This window comes from Peromyscus eremicus, chromosome 4 (assembly GCF_949786415.1).
Source record: "Peromyscus eremicus chromosome 4, PerEre_H2_v1, whole genome shotgun sequence".
Lineage (NCBI taxonomy): Eukaryota > Metazoa > Chordata > Mammalia > Rodentia > Cricetidae > Peromyscus > Peromyscus eremicus.
This window is the reverse complement of record NC_081419.1, coordinates 30,767,675-30,794,012: the sequence shown is the minus strand read 5'-3', so window position 1 is coordinate 30,794,012 and position 26,338 is coordinate 30,767,675. Positions and strand designations below refer to the sequence as shown.

General features: G+C 41.4%; 1 protein-coding gene across 1 annotated transcript; it reads right to left on the bottom strand.

Annotated features, from left to right (window-relative positions):
- Window positions 1-1,550: 1,550 nt before the first annotated feature.
- LOC131908068 (taste receptor type 2 member 134-like) lies at window positions 1,551-2,465 on the bottom strand. Its single transcript, XM_059259139.1, has one exon. It carries the CDS (start codon window positions 2,442-2,444, stop codon window positions 1,551-1,553), a length of 894 nt encoding a protein of 297 aa, XP_059115122.1. The 5' UTR covers window positions 2,445-2,465.
- Between the last annotated feature and the right edge of the window lie 23,873 nt (window positions 2,466-26,338).

The following is a 26,338-nucleotide window of genomic DNA, read 5'->3' as shown; positions in this document are numbered from 1 at the left end:
CTGTTGTGACTAGAAAACATGCTCTTTTAAGCTAATTGAGACTTATTTTGAAGCCAGAAGAGGGTCCATTTTGATAAGTATTCCACGTATACACAGCAAATGGATTCATTCTGATGTTTGGAGAGCTTTCCAGAAGTGTGAGTTTAGTCAGGTTGACTGACAGAATTAGTCAACCTTTCTGTATCATTACTGATTCATTGCTTGCTTGTAAAATCAGTTCTCAAGGAAAGAGTGTTAATGGCTGATTGTAATTTTGGCTTTTTTTCCTGTTTCTCTATCCACTTTGTTATGTTTTGAAACTGTTATTAAGTACATACATTTAAGATCCCATTATTTGATATGATGGTCCCTGCAGCATTATGAAAGAAAACTCACTTTCTTTGGTCATGTTCCTTGTTTTGAAAAAATAGCTTAATAAGAGCACGATAATTCCAATATTCTTCTTTCTTGTATAGCAGCCTGGATGTCCAAGACATTATCATGTTCATATTTATTATTAATTATACACACATCTCACTTAACGATATATTATATAAACCACGAATACATAGAAAACTAGGAATTTACAGGAGAAGATAAAAATATATGAGAATGGAGGTTCCCCTATATATTTTTTATTCTTCTAGTAGACCACCGTGCACAAATTCCAGTCTGGGACAAGCCTTGGCAACAACATCTAGGTGCCTCTTCCAGGGTGGACAGACAAGAAGAGCGGGGTTATTAAAACAAAAAATTGTTGAAGATTTCCTTTGTTTTCTTCTGTCTTCTTCTGGACCAAACATATGTAGCATTTGCATATCATACAACTCCTTTTAGTTCAACTTAAGCAAGCACACAAAGTCATTGATAGGATCTGTAATGGGACAAAACTCACATGTATTCTCAGCTTTGTAGGAGATAAAACTGCTAATGTTCCATGATGGAAGTTAGTCTTCAGCAATGCATAACAATGGGAGCAACCGACAGAGAGAGCAAAGTCCGGAGGAACATTTGTGAAGGAGCTGGGAAGTACCTGTTTTCTGGTGGTAAGAGAACATGGGATAGAAGGAAAGGACTCATGGGACAGTGGCTGGAAGCTGTACCATAGAGAACTGATTTTCTGAAACCATAGCAGGAGTGAAGAGCTTTCGCTGAGAGTCCTAGAAGGACAGTGCTGAGGAATCTATGCCACTAAAAACCAGACATTAGTTTGCTCAGAGAGACAGCCGACAGTGGTCACAGTTATTCATAAATCAGGGCAGACGAATATTTTAAACGCTTGAAGAATAGTGCTTAGAGACTCTGAGAGACCTATGAGGAACGAGGCAGTCAGGTGAGGCCCTTGTGACTCCAGACTCAGACCAGAGAACTAATAGTAGCAGAACTGGAAAGAGAAACAGAGAAATGTGGAAAAATAAATAGCAAGGCATGGAAAGCATGGGAATGAATGAGCAGAGAGAGTACTTAAACCTTATGACTTCCTGCCGTGGGAGGCACTATTCACTAGAGAACAGGTTACTGATACTGGTACCTTGAGAGTGGAGCCACCCTTTGTCCAGGACCACCATGTCTTATGAGCTGGCAACACAAAGGTGGGAGAACTTCTTGAGGGCCTTTCTCGACTTGGGGCTGCTTAACATCAGAATGGCAGAATGCAGGGAGATGCCGGTGTAGGTTATCACTTCCCAGGCCCAGTACCAGGAATCATAGATAGTTATGGCTCGTGTAGTAGATATCAGCAGGAGTAGGACATATGATGTATAGAAGATGAGGAAGAAGGCAAGAGACTTCAGAGCCGTGGTGTGAGCCTGGGTGCTGTGATCATGAGGCCTGGGACTGTGGTACCTCATCTGTTGCAAATGCCAATACAGTGAGAGCATAAGCAAGATGATGGAGAGGAGAAACAGGAAGAATGGTGTGACCCACATCAGCAGTGCATGATAACGATAAAAATACCCATACAGCATCTTCCAACTGTAAGTAAGTGTGCAGTTTTTGCTAGCCATCATCTGGAAGGCAATTATACTCCCAGTGACCGAGGAGATGACTGACAGGCCACCAAAGAACAAGGACAAGAACAATAACTTGGGTACTGACCGAGAAATTCTCCATTTCATCCAGGAGAAGATGGGGTGGGAGAAGGAAGAGATCTTCACACAGTAGAAGACGGCCAGCCAGCTGGTGAGCCAGAAAGTGACAGTGTTGATGAAGTCCCAGGGGATCCCCAAATAGTTATTTTTGTACCAAAACACAAAGAAGTTCAGTAAGTTGTTTAGGATGGCTAGTCCATGCAGACAGAACCTGGAGGCAGCTAGGCAGGCCACAATCATGTCACCTGCAGGGAGTGCCTGGCTCTGTAACCATTCCCTTCCCAGCACAGTGACCATGAAGCCATTTTGCAGCATTGCAGCTAGAGACTGGACACAAAAGATGACCGCAAAGATGAGTGTGGGTGAGAAAGACATCTTCTCTGTGGAGCATTTGCTTAGACTGGCTCCTACTGCCAAGCCCTGGGACACAGCCACAGACAAAACAGCATCTTCAGGCAAATGACCTGGTGGAAACCTCTTCCTGGATTCATGCAAAAGCCCAGCCACCAGCGAGGCCCACGTTTGCCAGGAGTTGAAATGAGGAAACCTGCTCTCCTCCCTGGTGTGGAAATCACTCTCAATTCAATGACACCTGTGTCTATTTGCAAACGCTGCATTTGCCTGCTTTTTATCAGGCAGGTGCAGGGAAATAAGAACAGGATCCAAGGATGATCCAATACACCAACACTCTGCACATGGCTACTGGTTTTCGTTTTCAGTGTTATAATGAGCAGTGTATTTGTACCGTGTATATTGATGGGTTTCACTGTAGCATTTCTATGCTTGTATATATGTTGCTTTGACTATATCAGCCCCCCTAATTAACTCCAGGTCACCTTCCCCTTCTCTAGTAACCCATCTACCACTTCCAACTTAGTCTGTTTTTACTTTTATTTTAGCTTACATGTTTGAGAGAAAACATACTTGGTTTTCTGTGTCTTAGTTATTTTACTTTACATGACCTCTAATTTATCCCATTTCACCACAAATGGCATCACTTCATTTTGCTATAATGGTCCACTGTGGTCTGTGTGTATGTGTGTGTGTGTGTGTGTGTGTGTGTGTGTGTGTGTGTGCTTAATTCTAATTCTACCTACATACCTACCTATCTCTTTCTGTGTCTTTATCCATCTATCTATCTGTCTGTCTATTTATAGCTATCATCCCTATCTCCATGCCTATCTCCATCTCTATATCTCTACATAATATTTTCATATCTGTTTATTTATAGATGAACACTGAGGCAGATTCCAAAGCTTAGCTCTTATAAATCGTGCTGGAGTAAATGGCTGTATAAGGTTCTCTTACCTATGCTGACCCCTTCTTTTGGATATAATCCAGGAGTGGGATAGCTTGGTCATGTGTTAGTCCTAAGTTTAGGTTTTAGAAGAGCTACTGCACTGGTTTTCACAGTGGCTGGACTAATTTGCATCCTTACCAGTGGTGCACAAAGCTGCCTTTTAGTCCATCTCCAAGCTGGCCTTCCATTGTTGCTTGCTTCATTTTGGTAGCCATTGTGAAGGATGAGATGGAAGTTCTTCTTCTCAGGGAAGTTCTATTGACATCTGATTCTCACTATTGGATAATGGAATACACATTCATTTTATTCAGTGGCTACTTTCAGCCACATAGTGCACAGCTTTCCTTACTGTAGTCTTCCTTCAAATGGCACTGAGTTAACAGGGAGTAAACATAAAATTATACATTTTTCTCCCTTTCTAATTTTTATGAACTGACACACAGTTTATTTCTATATATGTTGAAAATCCCATAATTCTTAATTAGATTTTCCCCTGTGCAAGCTCAGCAAGTCCCTTCATAAGGTAGGCACAACTGATCCAGGAGGGCACGGGTTGGCAAAGACTGTAGACTCACCTTCTGTTGTGATGGCTTTTCTGCACTAATCTTCTCATTTTCCACTGTCTTTGCAATGCTCTCTGGGAGGAAATACTCAGAGTGGCTGTTATTTTTGCTGTAAGCAGTCAGGGATATTTCAGTGATTTAAATAACAAAATTGTCTGGCATTGCCAGGACACCCACTTGTCACAGGCCTAGTTTCTTTGTTTAGAATCAAGTTTACTTTTGGTATTATCTTTTGTACACAAGCCTTTTATATAATGAAAATGAAGGTAGAAGAGTATCTAAGTCATCTAAAGCATGCCAGTTAATGTGAAATGAGTATTACCAACTATCAAACTATAAAAATATTAACTGACTATGATGGTGCTTGAAGCATCCTAAAAACAATAACAAAGTAGATTAACCGGACCAAAAACAAATTCAAAGGTGCACGGACTTTAAACATAAGAAAAATAGTTCTGAAAAGCTATGGGGAGCCGGGCGGTGGTGGCGCACGCCTTTAATCCCAGCACTCAGGAGGCAGAGCCAGGCGGATCTCTGTGAGTTCGAGGCCAGCCTGGGCTACCAAGTGAGTTCCAGGAAAGGCACAAAGCTACACAGAGAAACCCTGTCTCAAAAAACAAACAAACAAACAAACAAACAAACAAACAAACAAGCTATGGGGAAGAAATGGGCTTTTAAACAAAACATATTAGTCCAGCTGGCATCTATGTCAGGAACCAAAATGACTTCATGCTCAAAAGTCAATTATAATGTTATATTTGTAGATGAAAGGAACAGTAGTCTTCTGTGGAGCGAAATGGAGAATGTATTTAGAATTTCAAAACAGGGGAATATTTCTTTTTTATATTATTTATTTATTTATTTATTCATGTACATCTGTGTTTTGCCTGCATGTATGTCTGTGTGAAGGTGTTGGATCCCTGGAACCGGAGTTACAGGCAGTTATAAGCTGCCATGTGGGTATTGGGAATAGAACCCGGGTCCTTTAGAAGAGCAGTATGCACTCTTAACCACTGAGTCATTTATCCAGCCTCAGGAAAATATTTCTTAAGACTGAAATCAAATTATAAAAAAGAAAGAAGCACCAACCACAAGGGGAAAAAACGTATTGCTAAAATAGTTTACTCGGAGATGCAACAACGAAAGCAAAATGAAAGACACACAGTGGACAAAACCCACAGATACGGCTGGTGAGGGTACAGGGAGAATTTGTGCAGGACACTAGTGAGAATGGAACAGAGACTCCAAAAGGAAACGGCAAAAATCATAAACAATAAATCCAGGAAGGGAAGAGAAAGTTTAAAAAGCTCATTAAATATGTACCAAGTGCTCAATCCTATTGATGGTCGAACAAGAATGAATCTGTACCACAGTGGACACCACGTCACAAACCTAGAACAGGGAAGTTAATCGTGTGTGTGTGTGTGTGTGTGTGTGTGTGTGTGTGTGTGTGTAAGAGAGGGAGAGGGAGGAAGTGAGAGAGAGAGGGGGCATGGTTAATTTCAGATACTGGGAAAGTTGTGTAATACTGGAAAGGTGTACCTTTTTGGTGGCAAAGGAAATCTGAACAGCTGTATTTTAAAAGAGTTTAGCGTTATTAACTAAACTGCAGATGCACACCAACAGGTAAAACTAAATTTTATTTTTTACGATAAACATTAAACGTAAAACAAAACAAGAAAGTAAGTTACAACAACAGACAGACTGTGAGCTCAGAAGGGATTTGGGCTGAGGAGATTGTTTTTGTGTTGCTGAGTCATGGTCACATAGACTTTCAGTTCATCAGTGTCTCTACCCACATGCAGAGCAGCCATCAAACAGAGAGCCAGGAGAGCCAGATATGGTGGGCATTTTACAAATAATTGTATAAAAATAGAAGTATCCAATAGGAAACAAAGGTGGTAATTAAGAAATAGAATACATGTTTGCATAAGAAAAAATACACAAGTCAACAGTGTGGTTTGATTTGAAAACATTTTCATCATAATTCATCATAATACACTCACAATAGTTTGGTAAAAAGTGTAATGCATTGATTTTGAGAACGTGGGAGTCATCAGTTGAAGAAGGGCTACAAGAGAATTACGTTCTCTTCTCCCAGCAAGAAAATGAATGCAGATGTCTAATGCTGAAAAAAAAAAATAGAAATGGTAGTACAGCCCTGAGTTATAAACTTAGAGGTCAATAAAACATGGCTAGGGAATAGGAGGTTGATGTTCTTGAGAAATAAGACTTGGAAAAGGAAAGTACAGGGGTTCCTCCCACCTTAGTAGGGCTGATTCAGACTACAGTTCAAATAAATGTATTAAGAGTATATATGCTTTATTTGATAACACTAAAAAAATAAAAATAATAGGGAGTGGAGAGATGGCTCAGTGGTTAAGAGCAAGTTTATGAGCCTGGGCTCATAAACTACACTGGGCTGGTTGCCAGTGACTTCAGGGACCTGCCTGATCTCTGTCTCCCCATTGCTGGAATTACAAGTGCCCACAACCACCACAGGCTTTTGACATGAATGCTGGTATCCAAAATCAGGTCCTCATTGTAACAACTTCAGTCAACAAGATGTATAGATGATAAACAGACATATAAAAGGACATTACATGTCACATAATCAAGAAATTACTAATTAAAACCACCATGAAACATCACTACATATCACAGCAATAGAAAATAATTAAGACACTAGATGTATACATAAAGCTTTTACTTTGACGTTCATAATTTCTAAAACCTGGAAGCAACCAAGATGCTTGCCAATAGGTAAATGGATATACTATGGTACAGTGGAATATACAGTGCTAAAAATAAATGAAGTCCTTATAGAGGACCCAGACTCTATTCCCAGTACTCACACAGTGGCTCATAACATCTGTAACATAATCCTGTGCTCTCTCCTTGCCTCTGAGGGCAACAGGCATGGTGCACAGATATACATGGAGGTAAATGATTTATATACACAAAATTTTAAAAAAATATTTTAAAACATAGTGAAGAAAGACAGTGGAGGGGTCAGTGTTTTATAAGCCTGAAGAGAGCCCAGTACAGTCTCTTCAGTCACCGTGAAAGATGTAGCTGTAACAGGGGAATGTTTGTACCCTTCTCCGTTTATGACAGTGTGAGAGGTAGGGCCTTTGGAATGTGATTAGATCACGGGGCTGGAGCCCTCGTGAGTAAGATGAGTAGTTCATAAAAGAGGTCATTGTTTGCCTTTCCATCCTTCCAGGTTGCAGCTATTAGGTACCACATATGGGAAGATGCTCTTACCAGACACCCAAAATACCAGCACCTCTGTCTCGGTGGATTTCTCAGCCCTCAGAACAGTACAGATTTACACTGTTTACCAATTACCTCACAGCTCAATTAGACTAAGATGATTCGGTCCATGCAAATGGATGATTATTCATTTGGCAGAGTAAAAACAAGCAACCATTCTTCAGTCTACGGGTATGTATGTTTACTTTTTGAAATATAAAACTGTTTCTTACGGAAAGTGCTAGAATAAATAAATCAGTGTTATGGCAAGTCATGTTAAGTATGTGTGTGTACACACATGCTTAAAAACACATATTAACTCCCCTCCTTCTTTTCAAGAGGGGAGAGAGACTGCCTTACTCTTAGGAATCTGGGTTAATATAATCCAAATTCCACTTCTGGGTATGTGGCTGCTCAAAGCTCCCCCCAGAAGGAGTGCAACACTTCCTCTTAATCCTTCACAAGTGAGCAAAGCTTCTTCCGTCTTGGGCATTTTCCTCTGAGAAGGCAGTCAGCCTACACTCTGAAGCTTTCCAAAGGGAGAGTCATAATACACCAATCTCCCCCTTCATTTGATATTCTGCCACCTTACTGGCTGCATTTCTAGCACCCATACTTGCCCAAATCCCAGCTGTGGGTCCTCACAGTCTAGAAGTCACTTTAGAAGCGTAGGACTATCTCTCCAGCCAGCCACCCTTCTAGAACCTGAAGTTGGGTGAACAAGGGGAGGGGCTGGGGCTGAGGCTGGCCCTCCTCAATGATTTTGGAGTTTTATTACATACCATGCATTCCATCTAAATGTACTTATATATGTTCCTTATTTACACCACCACATAAGGCATCCAAGCTTTTCTTGCTAGGTTTGCCTCTTAACACTGATGCTATCAATGTGATTAGTGTTACCAATCCTATTGTCATATTTTTCAGTATTTAATATACTGTCCAATAACTATGCTTCTTTTAAAATATACTTACCATCCATGTGTATTTCTTCCATGAACCATTTCTGTATAGTCTATTCTTATGTTTCTATTGTGTAGTTGGTCTTTTTCTATGTAAATATTGAAATAGCAACTTTTTATAGATGTTGAATGGCAAAACTCGGTCTTCTGAAAATGTTGCCAATGCTTGGATTTTTTCCTTTCTACTATTTAGCTTTGGTTGTAGAGTCTTTTTCAAATAGTTTAAATATTTTAAATAGTCAATTTGGGTGGTTATCCTCTTCTCCTTTTTTTTTCTTTTGGATTTTTAAAAATACATTTGCCAACTCCAAGTGGTGATAAAATTATCGTATATTTACTGCTACTATTAATGTAGTCTTAAGGTTTATAGGGCTTTGGGCTGTTGTTGTTTTGCTGTGTATGTTCTTGGTGCTCATTAAGGTCAGAGTAGGGCATTGGATTCCCTGGAATTGGAGTTCCAAATAGTTTTGAGTTGTCATGTACTGGACACTGGGAATTGAGCCCAGGTTATATGGAAGAGCAGCCAGTACTCTTAATGGTTGAGCCATCTCTCTAGCCCCGAAGGTTTATAGTTTTAATTAACTTGTAATATATTTACTTATATTTTTATGTTATCAAATAAGAACAATGTCCAGATCTATAGTTATTGAATTAAAGGGTTTTACTGAATATTAAATCCTTCCTCTACTGTTGATTTGAACATTCCTCTATGGCATGCATTAAATTTATTTCTTTTTCCTCCCCTCTCCCCATTATATACCTATACACATATATGTTTCTTTATATTTCTTTTTGCCAAATAATCTAACAGGGTTTCCGGTGATTTCCATTCCTTGTTAGCTCCAGAGAAACCTCTTAGCCAAGAGAATGTGATGCATATTGACAAAGCTATATTAAAAAATAAACAGAACAGTCTAAAGGCTCCAATATTTTTTTCTTTTTCTGTCAACGCTGATTTTTATTTTACATTTATTATTTTAGAAAAAGAGAGTCATTCCTTTGAAAGTTTATGGTATGTGTGTACTGATTACAACACAATTGGTACAAATACACGTTTCTGAAAGTCATTGTTTAGACCTCTGGTGCTCACTCATTAGTAATTTTCTCATTTTGAAGACTCAGACTAGTTACGTTGATAACACTGGTGATAACATTATTCCCTGCGGCATTAACTTTCCTTGCATGAGTTCTTCATTTGCATATTGATTCTGGGGAGTTAATCTTTGACAACTCAGTCTTTAACTCACCCTGCATGGACCATCTGGGAGAGAAGTTTCATTAGTCAGTCATTAAGTTACTTAACAAAGTTCAGAGAGATTCAGAGCAAAGGAACATAGGAATAGATTTACTCCGAGTCTCCACTAGTGTGGCCCAGACTGAAGAGACTTTCTACGTAGATACACGGTGAGCCTGCTGTTATAAAAATAGTATCCAGCCTGTGTTGATTCCCCAAAGGAGGCCTTACCTCCTATGAGGAGTAGATGGGGGTAGGGTAGGGGGAGGTGAGAGGGAGTGGGAGAAGGGGAGGGAGGGGAGACTGTGGTTGGTATGTAAAATGAAAAAAAAATTAAAACAAAATGGCATATGTAAAACAAAAACCTTTTATATGGATTAATTTAACACATTAAATAACAGTTTGGATGTACTCAGTTCAATAAAATACATCATTATATTTGTAAAAAAAATAGTATCCTATCTTCAGAGTTGCTTTCCTAATCCTCACCTTCAACACACATGAACAAACTCGGGTATGCATGTACACACACACACACACACACACACACACACACACACACACAGGGACGCACAGAATCTCTAGGTTTTACATAGACTTCAAAATAGTCTAATTAATAATATTGTCTATATAATAAATTATATTTGGAAATGAAGAACTATAGCTACTGTGCACCTGTTCATGGCCTTGTCCACATGTTCGCCCTTACATAGTAAATTCTAATTTTCAGTATGTATTATAGCTATATATAGACAATAGTCTTTACTGAAATTTATCTTGTTACTCAGTCCAGTAAAACATAAGAATAATTTTAAGGAAGATTGGATGAAAAAACAAGGATATGAATAATGGCATTAAAACCTTTAGGAATTTCTGTGAAATTTTATGAGGAAAGATTAATTGTTTTAAATCTTCCTTATTTCAATAATTCTTAGTGACCTTTCACTCTATCTATTAGTGTATAGGTGTGATATCTGTACTGCTTTTATATATACTTTTCCAGCCTTAGAGTCCTGGGTTTTTGCCTTGAAAACTTTTCATGACTGGTGAATATTTATTGAAAGTGTTTGTATTTTATTTTTATGGTACTGGGGACTGCATTTCTGATCTTGCACATCTAGGCATGTGCTGTACTATTAAGCTACACCACTCATCTGAAGGAAAATAGTGGTCTTTCTATTTCAGTTGACTGATATCTACCTCTTCTGCTGATAATGGTGTTGCAAGTAATTATAGAATACAGGCCCATGGTCGCACTTTGACTCATATTAGATAGTTTCTGGCATTTCTTCTTGATGGCCTCATGGTCCTCTTCCACAAGTGTTTCTTCTTACTAAGGCACAAAAAGCTAAACCACTTGAGGTCCTAAATTTTTTTTTTTTTTTTGGTTTTTTGAGACAGGGTTTCTCTGTGTAGCTTTGCGCCTTTCCTGGAACTCACTTGGTAGACCAGGCTGGCCTCGAACTCACAGAGATCCGCCTGGCTCTGCCTCCCGAGTGCTGGGATTAAAGGCGTGCGCCACCACTGCCCGGCGAGGTCCTAAATTCTATAGTCTTTGAAAACATCCAGCTTTTATGTGCTATGTGCATTGAAGTAAAACTACAGAGGGCCTGATAGAATTTTTGTTATTGTTACTCATTTCCACATTAGGGTTTTTGTTTGTTTTCCGGCTTTTTCCCCCTGAGATGAAATGCTGTTTACTTTGGCCATGCTGCTGGCTTCCTGCTCTTCTTATTCTAGGTGGAGCCAACCTCCCTGGGAGATAGTCACAGCAGACCAGCTTCAGAACACTTTAACAGTGCATTTCTACCTTTGCTCAGGCTCAGGCAAGGATGCTGATGAGTGACCCCAGTAGGAGGTGCAACTGCTTGGGGGTGGGTGACCGGACTGATCCATTAGCAGTTGATGGAGACCCAGAAGCCCTCTTGAGTGCACAGGCTTATGGGAGCCCTGTGATACAGGCTACAGTATCTGTCAGTTCCTCTTGATCATCATGGCATGAAGACAAAGAAATGAACTCACTAGACATTCTACTTCTGATTGCCACTTGCTTGCTTTACAGACAGGTTGTGTTCTTTTCTTAGCATCATGGACAATCCTACCACCATGAAATCCAAAATAAGAGTAGGCTCAATGTTATCAATATTTGGATCTTTTCTTCTGTTGGGTCAAACTTCAACTGAATTTGGCTCAGTACTTCTTTGGAAAGTCAGCTTGGTGCAGCTGACCCAGCCTTGTTTTGTCTTCCTGTCCCTACATCATGTGTAAACTCCCCACCTGTCTCCTCTGAAATCTCTGTTTTCCCCACATCTCTGTACATCACATCTTTGCCCTTATCCTCCCTCCAGGGAACCATTCTATCCACTAACACTTTCATTTTGATTCTTTTATATTTCATTAAGATAAATCTTACATCTATTCAAGTTGTAGGCTAATACACCTCCTTCATGAATTCTTGAATAATCACATCTTCATTTCACCGATTTTCCTATTTCAATTCAGAAAGCCGTGGGAATGTGTAATATATAGACACTTTCAAGTTTCCATGTTTATTTGTCATCTTTATAGAGACATTCACGTGACATGACATCACTAAGGTGGAAGCTATCCGGTGGTGGGATACATAGGTGTCACGTGATTCCTGGTGCCTTTCCTATCTGCTGTCCTTAAGGTATAATCCTTAACTCTATGTTATCAAAGGCTGTTGTGATTCTAATAAGAAAAAAGGAAGGTCACAAATAACTATTATGCACGTTAAGATCATTTTAATAGCAATTTTAAGTTTTCAGAAAAATTAAAAGGAAGGAACAGAGATTTCCTCATATATCTTGTGCCCTGCATAGGCATGACCCTCCATATCATTGATATCACCCACTTGAATGTTAGAATTAGCAAATCTATACTGACAAGTCTCAATTACCCAAGGTCCATGGTTTACAATAGCATCCATCCTTGGTATTATACATATTGTTTATTTGAAAAACAAAATATAATGACATGTATCTACTCTTTTTAGTCTCATCTAGACTATTTTTACTGAAGGGTTAATGACCTAAAACAGGAACCTCAAAGGAGCTGAGAAACTCCTGACTCAGCATACTGATTAGACACCTGCCTGACAAGCAAGCCAAAATGGTAACGGGAGCCCCTTCATTAGAGTTGGGGACTCCTGACAAGAAGGTCAACGTAAGGAAGAACACCTCCCGTTTTGTGGCCTTTAAACTATGAAGAATAAATCTACAGATAAAACTTTTCTCCCCTAAAACTTCCTTTTCTGCCATTAAAAACCCCAACCCCCTGCACCAGGGTGCGCAGTCTCCACACCCACAGAGAGACCATTGCCTTTCGTTGTCTGACTGATGGACACATGCTTCTGTAGAGGTCGATGGCCTCTTCTTCCTTTGATTTTCATGTTGCCTCCACCAATCCTGATCTAACATTGCTTTCCTAAAAGCCCTCAATTTTCTACTTACGCATTTCTCCCATCATCCAAGATTGGCAAGTCTAATCTTTTGTTTGTTTGTTTGAGACAGAGTTTCACTGTGTATCCTTGGCTGTCCTGGAACTAGCTCTGTAGACCAGGCTGGCCTTGAGTTTAGATACTCAATTGAGTGTTGGGATTAAAAGGTGTGCACCACCACCTCCTGGCTCACCTAATCATTTTACTGTCAGTACAGTTTTGGCTTTTCCAGAGTGTCATATAGTTGAAACATACAGTATTTGAAAGTTAGCTTCTTTCACTTAACGTTATGAATTTAAGGTTCTTCCACATCTTTCAATGACTTCATTTATTTTTAGCACTGTATATTCCACTGTATCATAGTATATCCATTTACCTATTGGCAAGCATCTTGGTTGCTTCTAGGTTTTAGAAATTATGAACACCAAAGTAAAAGCTTTATGTATACACCTAGTGTCTTAATTATTTTCTATTGCTGTGATATGTAGTGATGTTTCATGGTGGTTTTAATTAGTAGTTTCTTGATCATGTGACATGTAATGTCCTTTTATATGTCTGTTTATCATCTATACATCTTGTTGACTGAAGTTGTTACAATGAGGACCTGAGTTTGGATACCAGCATTCATGTCAAAAGCCTGTTGTGGTTGTGGGCACTTGTAATCCCAGCAATGGGGAAACAGAGATCAGGCAAGTCCCTGAAGTCACTGGCAACCAGCCCAGTGTAGTTTATGAGCCCAGACAAGTTGATGAACCCTAAGTTCCAATGAGAAACCCTGTCTCAATAAAACAAGGTGAATGGCTTCTGAGGAGTGACACCTGGGGGGGTTGACCTCTAGGTTCCACATGCAGGTGCACATATGTGTGCACACACATGCGCAAAGAGTTCTGTGTGTATTTTAGATAACCGTTCTTTACCACACTTGCCTTTGACAGATATGTTCTTTGAGTTTTCAGCCTGTCTTTGCAGTCTCTTGATGTTCATTTCACAGAACAGAAAGTTTTAAATTCTAATGAAGTCCACTCATTAATTCTTTCTTTTCCTCATTAATTTTTGCTTTCATGGATAATACATTTGATGTTGTATCTAAAAAGTCATCACTGTATTCGGGGTCCCCAGGCTTGATCCTGTGTCACACTGAGCCAAGTTTTAAGGGCTTTTCTGGAAGACTTACCACAAGCTGCTGTGTGTTCTGCCAGGTAGACTGGAAAATGCCACTGAGAAAGCATTCAGTGTAAGGCTTCTTCTGTAGCAGAAGAAGGGAGGATGCTCCCTGGGAGACCTCTTGGTCTCTGTGACACATGCATATGCATGAGGCTTCCATCCTCATGTAACTTCAGGGAGAATGCAAGTACCTGCTTTGCCCTCCTGAGCAATAATGTGAGTGATGTAGACACCTGAGAAATCAGATGTATCCACCAGCCGAGGAACCCTGTTCTCTTTCTAATTTGCTTCATGGGCCCTATTCTTGCCCTATGAATATTCTTTAAAGATAAAAACTTAAAAATTTAACAAAGATAAAAATAAATGAAAAAAATCTGTTCATTTACCAACACCATGTTTTGTTCATCTGGTTTCTAACACTCAACGAACATCTCATAAATATTTCCCACTGTGGCTAACACTTCTAGGTCTGTATTCTCAAAGTTTTCCCCCACTTATCTTAAATTTGCAAATTCCAGGGTAGATTAATGTAGCGGTTGACTAATCCAAGTGAAATGACCTGCGATGACCTTAGAATTTAAAGAAAGAATTGTAAATGTTTGATACATTTTTGCTGTTATTTGCCATGCTGTGTGGTTGGTCATTAAAAGCCCATCTGCTCTGACAGAGGGGTGTTTTCTTGCTTTTATCAGACACAAAACAAACCTCTCTTTGTGTCGTGATCACAGCTTCAGTCCTCCCTGTCAGGTGAATCCCCCAGTTTGATAACCTGAGATGTCTTCACATTAGCAGTATCTACAAAGCCGGAGGCACACACAACCCGCTCCTGCACATTTGCTCTCCAGGCTTGGTGGCGCGGTTGCCACAGCGACCAAAATGCCGCATTCTCTGCTTCTCATTCACGTGGGAAGAGACATTCTCAAGGTGATGGGTCTTCTCCACAACTGACACTGCAACTGTTGGTTTTTGATATTCACACTTTACTCTCCTGTGCCGAGACCCAAGGAGGGCTTTTCACTGGGACTATTCAGGTCGGCGGGGGATGGGTAGACAGAATTTATATGCTGATGATTAATTACAGATTTCGGAACAAACCAATATGTAATTATGATTTCTTCCTGGATTTTGACATCCATTTATACCTTGACTCAAGCCATCATCAGGAAACCTTGTTGCTGCGTCTGCCACAAAGGGAACATGGGAACTCTAAGTTACACACACACACACACACACACACACACACACACACACACACAAATTTAAAAGTAGCAATTAAAATGAAATCACATTAGTCCAACTCTTTGACAAAGTTTAAATAGATATTTATGTATAATTGTATAACAAGCTATTTAGAACCTGAAGGTTCAGCATTAGTTTATCACTCATTGAACAGTATCTGTGAAATAGCAATGAGTAGGCATTGCTCAGGACCATTGTGTACAGAAGTGATACATGACCTCCAGGGAAGTGTCATAGCTACATAAGAACACGTTAACAGCTAACGTAATTCCACATTTGCAGATCTCCATCTTAGTAATGACAAAGCCGGCTCTCAGTTGCTCCCAACCTTAGTTTTGAAGAGAAGGTAAGTTTTTTGTCTTTTTGATAGAATGCCTTAATTAACAGCAAAATACAGATTTATTTTTAGGTTAGAAAGGAGCAAATAAAACATCATTTATAGTATTTAATTTTAATTTTGTTAAAAGAATATGCTGCTAATATGCTCAGAGAACCACAGTCATTTCTTAATAGCCTGTATCCTGTATCATGTCTTATAAAGGGGAGGGAGGATATTTCTAGAGTACTTGTACTCTTCCCTTTGACTCTGTGTACATCGCCTTACGTAATATAACACACTAAGAGTTACTAATTATCTTATGCATGTGATTGAAAAGAAAGCCTTTTATGTCCATGACCACACAATCACTAAATAACAGAGCCATAGTGAAAAGTTTTGTTTTGTAACTGGGATTTTTATAATCCAATGTTCTTTGCACTAACTTGAAGGAACAAATCATCCAAGGAAGAGTTCAGATTTAGAGACAAAGTACTGCATAAATTTTCTTTTTAGAAGAATTATAAGTAATTACTAGATTGCCAAGATTTTGATGTAATTATTATTGAATATAATCTGTGGGGGCCCAGATTACTCAGGGTCAGGGAGTCTGAGCTTGCTTTACCCAGCCAGGCTGCACAATGGGATGATTTGGCTAGGGGCGTGTGTACCAGGTGTTTGGAAGGGTCTACACTTGGCTGTACGGTGTGCTTTGATCTTGCAAGGGGGAGATCTTTTGCTTCTTCCCTTGGCATATTCTAAAAAGCCCTTTTCAATAAAGCTCTGGGCAGCTGGGTGTTGACCCAGGGCCCTCCAGGAGCTATCCTGTGTCTCTGTCTTTTATCGTCTCTTTCTATCTTTCTACCTAATTTCCTCATTCCTCTCTCCTCCACCTAAGAATCCTTCAAAAGGTGGGAGCTGGACTCCCACAATAATCTGCATTGTGTTGGATGCTAATTTTATTTCAATCACAAATTGCTGGTCTTGGCTGTCAACTTGATGAAACTGGGATCAACTGAAAGGTAAGGCTTGGCACTCCTGTGAGGAATTCTTGGTTAAATCATTTGAAGTGGGAAAACTCATCCTAAATGTAGGCAACACCTTCCAGTGGCAACCCAGATAAAGGGAGACAGAAGGAAGAAACTTGCCTCTTTGCCTGCTTTCACACCTGATGGAGAGTTTACCTACCCTGTTGCTGTCTCTCTTGTGTTCTTTGCTGGTATGACAACCAACCTCTTCAGGTTTCCCACTTAAGCTGAAGCCCACAACCTCCCCAGGAGTCCTTTGGCCTTTATTGCCAGGCTGAGCTGTTGAGATATCCAGCCTGTGGGTTGAGCATTTCCTGTACTCTTGACCTCTGTGGTGTAAGAGCCATTGTTGGGCTCCCAGATGATACTGTGTAAGCCACTCCGATAAATTCCCCTTGATACATGTTAATTCTATTACTTCTGTTCCTCTAGGGAACTTTGCCTAAATATGTTTGCCAATCATTTCTTTGACCTAAGGATCCTCACTTTTGGAGGGGGATCATCTTTGTGGGAAGCTAGATTTCACCTCAATTTTAAGGATGGATCATATTAACTCAGGCTAAACTTTCTGCTCCTTTGATCAAAATGATTAGGTCAACAGTTGTACATGGGAACAGTGTAATCCAGGATTATAAATACCTTGAATGGTGGGTGTGAAATGAAGTTTCTAGAAGAGAAAAATGAGAGGGGGAGGGAGTAAGGAAGGCAGAAGGAGAGGGGGGAGAAGAGGGAGAGAGAGAGTGGGGGGTAGAGAGAGAAGCTGTACTCATGATAGAGTCTACAATGTCCTGTTCTTATACTTTGATATCCAAAGTTGCAGGGCAGAGCTAAATTATCATATGCTACTTCAGTTCCCTTGAAAACTCTCACTGCCCACCCCCATGTATGACCTAACATCTTGGGACTATATGAACCCTTAGTAGGCCAGATTTCACTGATCAAGTGCTCAGAATGTCATTAGATGACATCTGAATCTACTGCAGAGATTTCCCCCACTTTGTTGAAACCCACCTGCCTGCTGACCCCACCAACACATTTGGTATGCACTTTGGCTTAATGTCTTTCTTAGTTCTGAAACTAATAAACTCTCATGCAAACACTTCTACAACAATGCATGGTATTTGAGGAAAACCGAGTCTGAGTTCTTGGGCCATGATCACCATATTTGGCTCCAGAATTAATTCTCTTTTATTCCCATCAAGGTGAGGATTGTGCTTTTACACTGACATACAATTAAAGTTTCCTGCTCATTTGTATGGGACAAGGTTCTATTTCTTCTGATATATGTAATTCATGGTTATGAAGTCCAATTTTGAATGGTGAGTGTGAAACGAGGTTTCCAGAGAGAAAAGTGAGAGGGACACACGCACACACACTCACACACACACACACACACACACAGAGAGAGAGAGAGAGAGAGAGAGAGAGAGAGAGAGAGAGAGAGAGAGAGAGATTTCAGACTTGTCACTCTGGCAGTGAAAGACAGAAAGGCTCTCCCCTCATCCTGAACACAGGAACGGAGAGTGTGTGAACCAGAGCACAGCCAAAATGCACACAAATTAAAAATAAGCTTTTGTGTACGTAATGCTAATGCTACACAAAAACTGTCGGTCTGTTGTTGTTTCCCAGCATAATAACCCAAGTGGTAAGGTCTGGATGTGGCGCTGGCCCTGTTACAGCTGGTCGTGCTCTACAAAGCCTGTGCAATGAAAAACTGACGTAATAAAGAAACAAAGTCAGGAAAAAGCACATGGAATGCTTGTGATGTGAGGTCACACAATCTTGGCTTATGGCTGCGACTGTTTTTCTTTAAGCTAATACATTTGCTGGGTTGCTCAAACCAATTGGCTCGGGTTTTCTGCTACCGAGGCATACTGATTCCTTTATGTCTCACACAGTAAGTCTACTTCTCTTCCAAAAAAGAAAGCTGAATTAGCCTTGAGACCAGCTGGAGCACTAAGTAGATCAGGGTTGGCAAAGGAAGGAAGGCACTTGATAGGCAAATTTAGCACACAGTAGGTAGATGTCAGACAAGAACCATGTGGGGCCACTGTATTAGTAGCAAGACTTAGATTATTTCTTAAAGGAGACAGGAAGAGTGTATACTTTTCAAAACAATGCTAAGTTAAATCCTTAGCCAGCAGACAAGTGCTAATTAAGACTGATTTTAGAGTTCATCTCACCCCATCAGAATGACTATTATCAATAAAACAAACAACTAACACCAGTGAGGATGTGGGGGAAGAGGAGCCCTTAAACTCTGCTGTCGGGAGTTGGAACTTGTACAGCCTCTGTGGGTATCAGTATGGAGTTCCCAAAAATCTATAAGTAGGACTGTCATAGGACCCAACTGTCCACTGGTGTAATCAGAAGGACTCTAAGTCAGCACACCATGGAGGCACTTGCATGTGTATGTTTATGGCTGCACTAGTCACACAAGCCAGGAAGTGGGGCCAGCCTAAGTCTCCATCCACAGATGAATGCGTAAAGAAAATACACATGAAGTTTTGTGTGTCCATAAAGAAAAATAAAGTCATGACTTCTCAGGGGCTGGAAACCACTGTGTTAAATAAGTCAGACTCAGAAAGACAACCCAGGTTTTCCCTCATATGTGGAAGTGTGTGTGTGTGTGTGTGTGTGTGTGTGTGTGTGTGTGTGAGAGAGAGAGAGAGAGAGAGAGAGAGAGAGAGAGAGAGAGAGAGAGAGAGAGAGATGAAACTAGAAAGGAGATTGTGAGGGGCAGAAAGATCTTAAGGGATAGGAATAGACTATTACTGGCTGCATGTACAAGCAGAGGCCTATCTGTGAGAAGAAAGAGAATCAACCAGAGTGGCCAGGAGTGTGGGAGAAGGCAGTGAAAAAGGCAGGTGAATTAGAATGAAGCACATGGACACATATATGAAAATGTCATAATGAGACATATTGCTTTACACGCTCTGCTGGTTTGAAAGAAAATGGCCCCCAAAGGAAGTGGCACTAGCAGGAGGTGTGGCCTTGTTAGAGGAAGTGTGTTGCTGTGAGAGTGGGCTTTGCATTCTCCTATGCTCAAGCTGCTCCCTGACTTCCTGTTTCCTGTAAGATGTAGGTCTCAGCTACTTCTCCAGCACCATGTCTTCCTGCATACCACCATGCTTCCCACCATGATGATAACAGACTGAACCTCTGAAACTGTAAGCTGCCGCCTCAATTAAATGTTTTCATTTATAAGAGTTGCTGTGGTCATTGGTGTCTCTTTACAGCAATAGGATTCCTAATTAAAGCATATGCTAAGTTTAAAAAACTAATTTATAAAACAACCCTTGTTTGAAAACATGAACAAAGCTGTGCAAGCAGAAAGGTTGGAGGGAAGGAGTGTGGGGTCATAGAGTGATGGACTGGTAGATCCTTACAACTCCTGGGGAGGCTCTAAAAGTTTATTGTAATACAAGCTGACCAGTCACTGCATTTCTCCTCCATTATAAAAAAATGAAAATGAAAGTATCTATGACAAGCCTGGCGGTGGTGGTGCACGCCTTTAATCCCAGCACTCGGGAGGCACAGGCAGGCGGATCTCTATGAGTTCGAGGCCAGCCTGGTCTCCAAAGTGAGTTCCAGGAAAGGCACAAAGCTACACAGAGAAACCCTGTCTTGAAAAAAAATAAAAAAAAAGAAAGAAAATATCTATGACAAATAAATCCCAATAAATCCATGTACCCCCTTCCTAAATGATACATCTCATCTACAACCGAAGCAGCACATGAGCTGCTCCCCTCAGCAGGTGTTGCTGTCTTCTGCTTCGCCCCAGCAGAGCGCCATCCCATCCAGCTCTCCACGAGACAGATTTGAGTCCAAATTGAGCCTCATCAAGATCAATTCTCTTGTTCCAGGAAAAGCTGTTACGGGGGTTAGAACACTTTCACTCTCTGACACTGTCACCCGTTTATGAGAATAATTTTCTGTCTACCCTCAAAAAGTGGATGAGCCTTGAAAGCGGCTAACCTCACCGGGGGGAGGGATGAGAGAGAGGACAGGACCGGAAGAACACGTCAGTCAAACGGCACTCACACACACTCAGAATGTAGGAATGTCAAATAGCCTGTCTCAAAGCTTGCGTTTCAGTTTTCATTCATCTTATTTATTTTAAACACGGTGGACAGAGACTATTCCTGCCTGATTAAATGTACAGTACAGAATGCTGTAACATGTCCTTCCACTGGCCCCTCACCAACATCCTTTTCTTTTGTTACCAAGAGGTAACCATCCGATCAGGAAGTAGCCTTTCAGCAGGTTTTGCATAATCTAGTGTATCCCCTTGCATGCTGTTGCTGGTCCCCCTTTCTTACACAAAGTGTGACATGCTGTAGTCTGTTCTGCATTTCCTACTTTGACTTACTGGCATCTCTCAAGGCATCTTTCTTTGCCAGTATTCCGAGAGTATTGCCATCTCCCTCCATTGGCTTACAGTTGCACGATGTGGGGTTACTGTCATGTGACCAGCTCTCTAGTGGTGGAAAGCTGGGCTATTTCTAACTTTGTACTATTATTACACACTGCTTTCAACAAATAAGTTTACATGCATCATATATTACATGCCTGTTGCTTATTTCCAGAGAAATAAAGGCAAACCCTACTAAGAGTCACTACCAGGCTCTCTCCAGCCTGCACCGAGCTTTAGGCATCTCATGGCACAGTTGACACAGGAGCAGCACCATCGAGAGCAAGAGAAATCTCTACCACGAGAAGCAGAGTATGTGCTGGGACAGCCCGCTGCCAACACTAACCGAGGAGGCAACAAGAAATACTGTGCCTGACATTGGATGTGGGGAACTTCTCTGGGGCTCTCAGTGCTGTACTCACCAAGCAAGGATCATTGATGCTGTCTGCAAAGCATCCAAGACCTGGGTGAAGAACTGTATCGTGCTGATTGACAGCATGATCTACTGACCGCGGTACCAGCCCCACCATGAGTTGCCTCCTGACTCCCGAGGAGAGAGATTTTTAAACAAGCAAGCAAACTACAGTGACAACAACAAAAATCAGAGACAATGCAAAAGAAATAAGACGAAAGGAAAAAGGACACCAAATCAGCTGCCTTCAGAAGCAGTTCCGGCAGAGCACGCTTTTGGTCTGCGTTGTCTCAAGATCGGGCCAGTGCGGCAGAGCAGAGGGCTGTGTGCTAGCGGGAGAGGAAAGGGAGTCCCATCTGAGGATGATCGAAGCCTATAATCAGTCATCATCCACAGCTCATGTAATAAAGGTGTTTATTGTTCTGGGTTTTGTTTGTTTATTTGTGTATTTATTTTTGGTTTTTCGAGACAGGATTTCGCTGTGTTGTTTTGGTACCTGTTCTGGATCTCGCTCTGTAGACCAGGCTGGCCTTGAACTCACAGAGATCCACCTGGCTCTGATCCCGAGTGCTGGGATTAAAGGCATGTGCCACCACCGCCTGCTGGCTGTTTATTTGTTTTTTAAAGAGACACCTTCCTTTTGGGTAACCTTCTAAGTTAGGGCCTCCACCTGGGTAATTTTGGAGGCTTAATGAAGCTAATTTACTTCTATCCACTATATTTAGCCAAGAACAGTGGCTTGCATTTATACATAAGTGCCAACTAGCCAGATGTTTGCAAAGAAGATGTTTGTCTCTGTTCATAGGGGTCTCTGGAACTTAACGATCAGAGGGGCCCTTTCCACCGTGCTCCTCACAGACCTTCACATCTAAACAATTAAGCTTGCTTTCCACTGTGGGTGAAGAGCCAAAGCACCCTGCCACCTGCCTCCTCGCTGGCCTCTGTACCGAAACCACAAGTGGAAGTTCTGAGGGGTGGTACCGCTCCAGACCGCCCTTGCGTTCCTCCCCCAGGAGAATTCCTCCAAAATGGTTGTTCTCACCAATGCCTTTTTATTCTGTAGGGGGAGCAATGCTTCTTTTCCCTGGGCACATCTGGGACCTTGTGAATTAGAGTGACAAAAGGTTGATCAGCATGAGGAACACAAACTAAAGGTGAGTGCTGGTAGAGTGTGTGTGTGTGTGTGTGTGTGTGTGTGTGTGTGTGTGTGTATGCATGTGCTTGTGTGTGTTCCCAGAAATCAGTGATATGTGACTCCAAGGGATGGCTAGTGGTTGTAGAGACACAGCATTTTAACACAGGACAACAAAGTAATAAAAAAGGGAAAAGACAAGGAGAGGGACTTGGAGTTTCTGTGGTGTGTGTCTGTGTGTGTGGAGGGGGGTTGTAGGTAGGGAATAGAGTGGTGGGGAATTCTGGGAAGTCCAATAAAGGAGAAAGCTAGGTGACTTGGGCTTGTTAGTGTAGCCATTCCAGCTCCTCCAGGGTCTCTGCTGGGCCGAGGAAGGTGGGTGGTAGTTTCTGGGGGTGCTGATGTCTTTCCTTCTGGGCAGAGAGGAGGAAGTTATCAAGGTGCCTGCCCTGCTTTTAGGAAGACAGTGAGGCAGAGCCTTTTCCCTTTGTGTTCCTACGCTCCACCTCAGTGCAGTTCTTACGCTGTGTTGGTGACGTGCGTTGGCAGGCGTACCCTACTACCTATCCCACCTGCTTATTCCATTCTGCCTTGCTTCTGTTGCCCACGTGCCTCTTTAAAACGTCCCTTCTGCTAGGCACGGTGGCACACAACAACCAATCCAGTGGTCTGGAGACTGACGCGGGAAGATCATTGATTTCAAGGCCAGCCTGAGATACAAAGCAAAACCCTGTCTCAAAACAAACAACAAACAAAACAGGCAAAAAACAACAGCAACAAAATATCTCCTTTGTTCTATAATTCTGTGTCAATTGTTATGGTGGCTGCTGTTTTCTCAATGCATTCATTAGATAATTACTTCAGCGGATTATTTTTGATGATTTTTTTTCCCTCTACCTAAACTTTAATGGGCAATTTAAAACACAGGCTGGATTTTTTTTTCTGGATTGATTTTGTTGTTAAAAAAAAAAAAAGAAGAAGAAAACAAACCAACAACCAACAAAAAACCTTTTAATACCACAAGTTGTAAAATATGAATTAACATTTCAAATTAACGCACTCTTATAGTCAGTATCTTTACAGAAATCCAGCATGTCCGCCTCCCCACCAGCTGACCCCTGGCCATGTGTGCTGGTGGGGTTTAAGTCAATGAGACACACTGGGAGGCATTTTGGAAGAGAGAACCTCAATTGGGAAAATGCCCCCACCTGATTGGCCTGTGGGCAAGCCTGTGCTACATTTTCATGACACATTTCCTAACACACTGGGTTGGTGGTCCTGTGTGCTGTAAGAAGGCAGGCTCAGCCAGCCATGAGGCTCTAGTCGGTGAGTCAGCTGCGTTCTTCCATGGCCTCGGCTTCAGTTCTTGCTTCCCGTTTCCTTCCCTGCTTGAGTGCCTCCCTTGACTTCTCACAGTGGTGAAATGAAATATAAGCGAAACAAACCCTTTCCTCCCCAAGTTGCTTTTGGTCATTTTTTTTTTTTTTTTTTTTTTTTTTCACAACAGAAGAAAGCAAACAAAAACACCGTTCCTCTGGCTGAGGACAGTGATGTGTGTAGGGAGTTTCCACCATCTCCTTCCCAGGGCCAGGAGCTGCGCCATGTAATGCATGCTACCCACAAGTAACCCGATTTCATGCACTTCCCCCTTAGAATGCAGCTCATGCCGTCAGGGGTGCTCTGAGAAGGGATGTGCATGGGGCGTCCATAGCACTGTATTTTCGATGACGTCATTTATTTCATCCGCTGATTTGTTGCCATCTCCAGTCTCCTTTACTGACTGTTTCTGTGCACTGGTGTATAAACTGCTGTCCTCCATGATCTCTGAACAGTCGTCTCTCCTCCAGCTGCCTTCTAGGTTTCCGAAGGCAACGGTCTCTGAAGTGACGAAGGCCTGTGCTTACCCTGGGCTGTTATTGGTTTGGTTTATTGAATTACACCTAGAGCTAAGTGGATATTATCAATATCCCCTTAAAAAGAAAGTGGTCCTTTAGTGGCTTTGGATGGTTCTAAAACACTCTTTTGTCAGGAAGGAAGAGGTCTCATTCTTTATTTGCACAAATTTCATGTTATAGAATAGTTACAAAGGTCTTGTTACCCAAACATGTAGAGACTGTGTGTGCTTATAGTCCTGCAGGTCGTAACTCCCTGTTGATGAATTCAAATGTTTCTTTACAGAAGAGAGAGGAAAACAACCCAAATGATGGCCCCAATGCATGTGCTTACTTTATCATCAATAACCTTTGAAAAATATTGTTCTTGTAACAGCAGGGTTTCGAAGAAAAGAATAAAAGAGAGAAAGAAATAAAAAGGAAAATAGAAAATATTCAGCAACACAGAGGCAGGAAACCATGAGAGACCAGACTGCAATGTTCAAACGGCGGTTAAACTGATGGCCTGCCTGGGATTCGAGGCTGATTACTCTCTCCCCAAGGGGATATTATAAACAAGAATTTACTATCAAAATATTTTTATTTGTCTGAAAACTAATTTACCAAGCATGGAGATCAGAGGTGTGGAGCAGATGGGGAAAACAACGTGCTTGCTTGCCTTAAAGGAATCGGCTGCAGAGAGCCACAGAAAGTGGATTGGAAATGTCACCTGAGCCCCGAAGCTCCATAAATATCAGGAAAGAAGACAGCACCAATCTCGCAGCCCACAGCCCACAAAGCCACTCTCTTGCTGCGGGTATTAAACATTAATGATGATTGCTACAGTAAGGGGCAAGAAAGGCCCGTTTCTGCGGAGCTGCCCAATCCTGGGGCTGCGTGGAGCTTGCCGCAACAGCACGTTTTGCAATTATTTTTTGTGCTGTTCTTTTATCTCTGTGAGAATCTCCAGCCTCCAGGTAATGAAGTGCTTCCTTTATCACTTTGTAGCACTGAAATATTGATCTGATTATCGGAACAAAGGATTACTGCAACAATAGGAACCCTATCCTGGTGTGGACTTGGACTTCAGAAGGGAAAAAGGAAGCGTAATCAGTAATGTCAGGACGTTTTTCAATAGATGTTTGCAAATCATAGAAAAATGCTAAGACGCCTTGCAGGCTACTTGCAGAATGTAAACCCGTGCAGTGCTAAACATGGGTCCAAAAGCTAAGCAACAATTGGCCTTCAAAGCAATGTTAATTATATTTCATTTTATTATTTTTTTATGACTGTGAATATACATGGAGGGGCCCTTGTGTGGAGGTCAGGACAAGGTTTAAAAGGTTTTTTTTTTTTTCTTCTTTCACACATTTAAACGCTTCTAAATTCATTTTGCCTTATCGATTTTAAGGAAGTTACAAAGGATAACGTAGATTTGGTCAGGGAATTTTCTTAGGATCCATGCTCCTCTACCTGGAGTTTACTTCCCTGATTTAGGGTTTATGTTGTTGTGATAAAACACCATGACCACATGAAACTTAGAGAGGAAAGGGTTTATTTCATTTTGTAGACTGTGGGACATCATCCGGGGAACTCAAGGCAGGAGGAACTCAGGGCAGAGACAAGAACTACAGCAGAGAGCCTGGAGGAGTGCTGTTGACTGAACACATGACATGCTCGGCCTGCTTTCTCATACACCCCAGGACCACGCACCCAGGGTGCTACCACCCACAGTGGTCTGGGCCCTCCTATATCAATCACTAATGAAGAAAATACTCCGTAGACTAAAAGCAACCGTATGGGGTATTTTTCTCAATTAAGATTTACTCTTCTCAAATATGTCTAGGTTTGCATCAAATTGAAAAACACAACCAGCACATATCCAGTAGGTACAAGGCACAGAAATGCCAAGATATAAA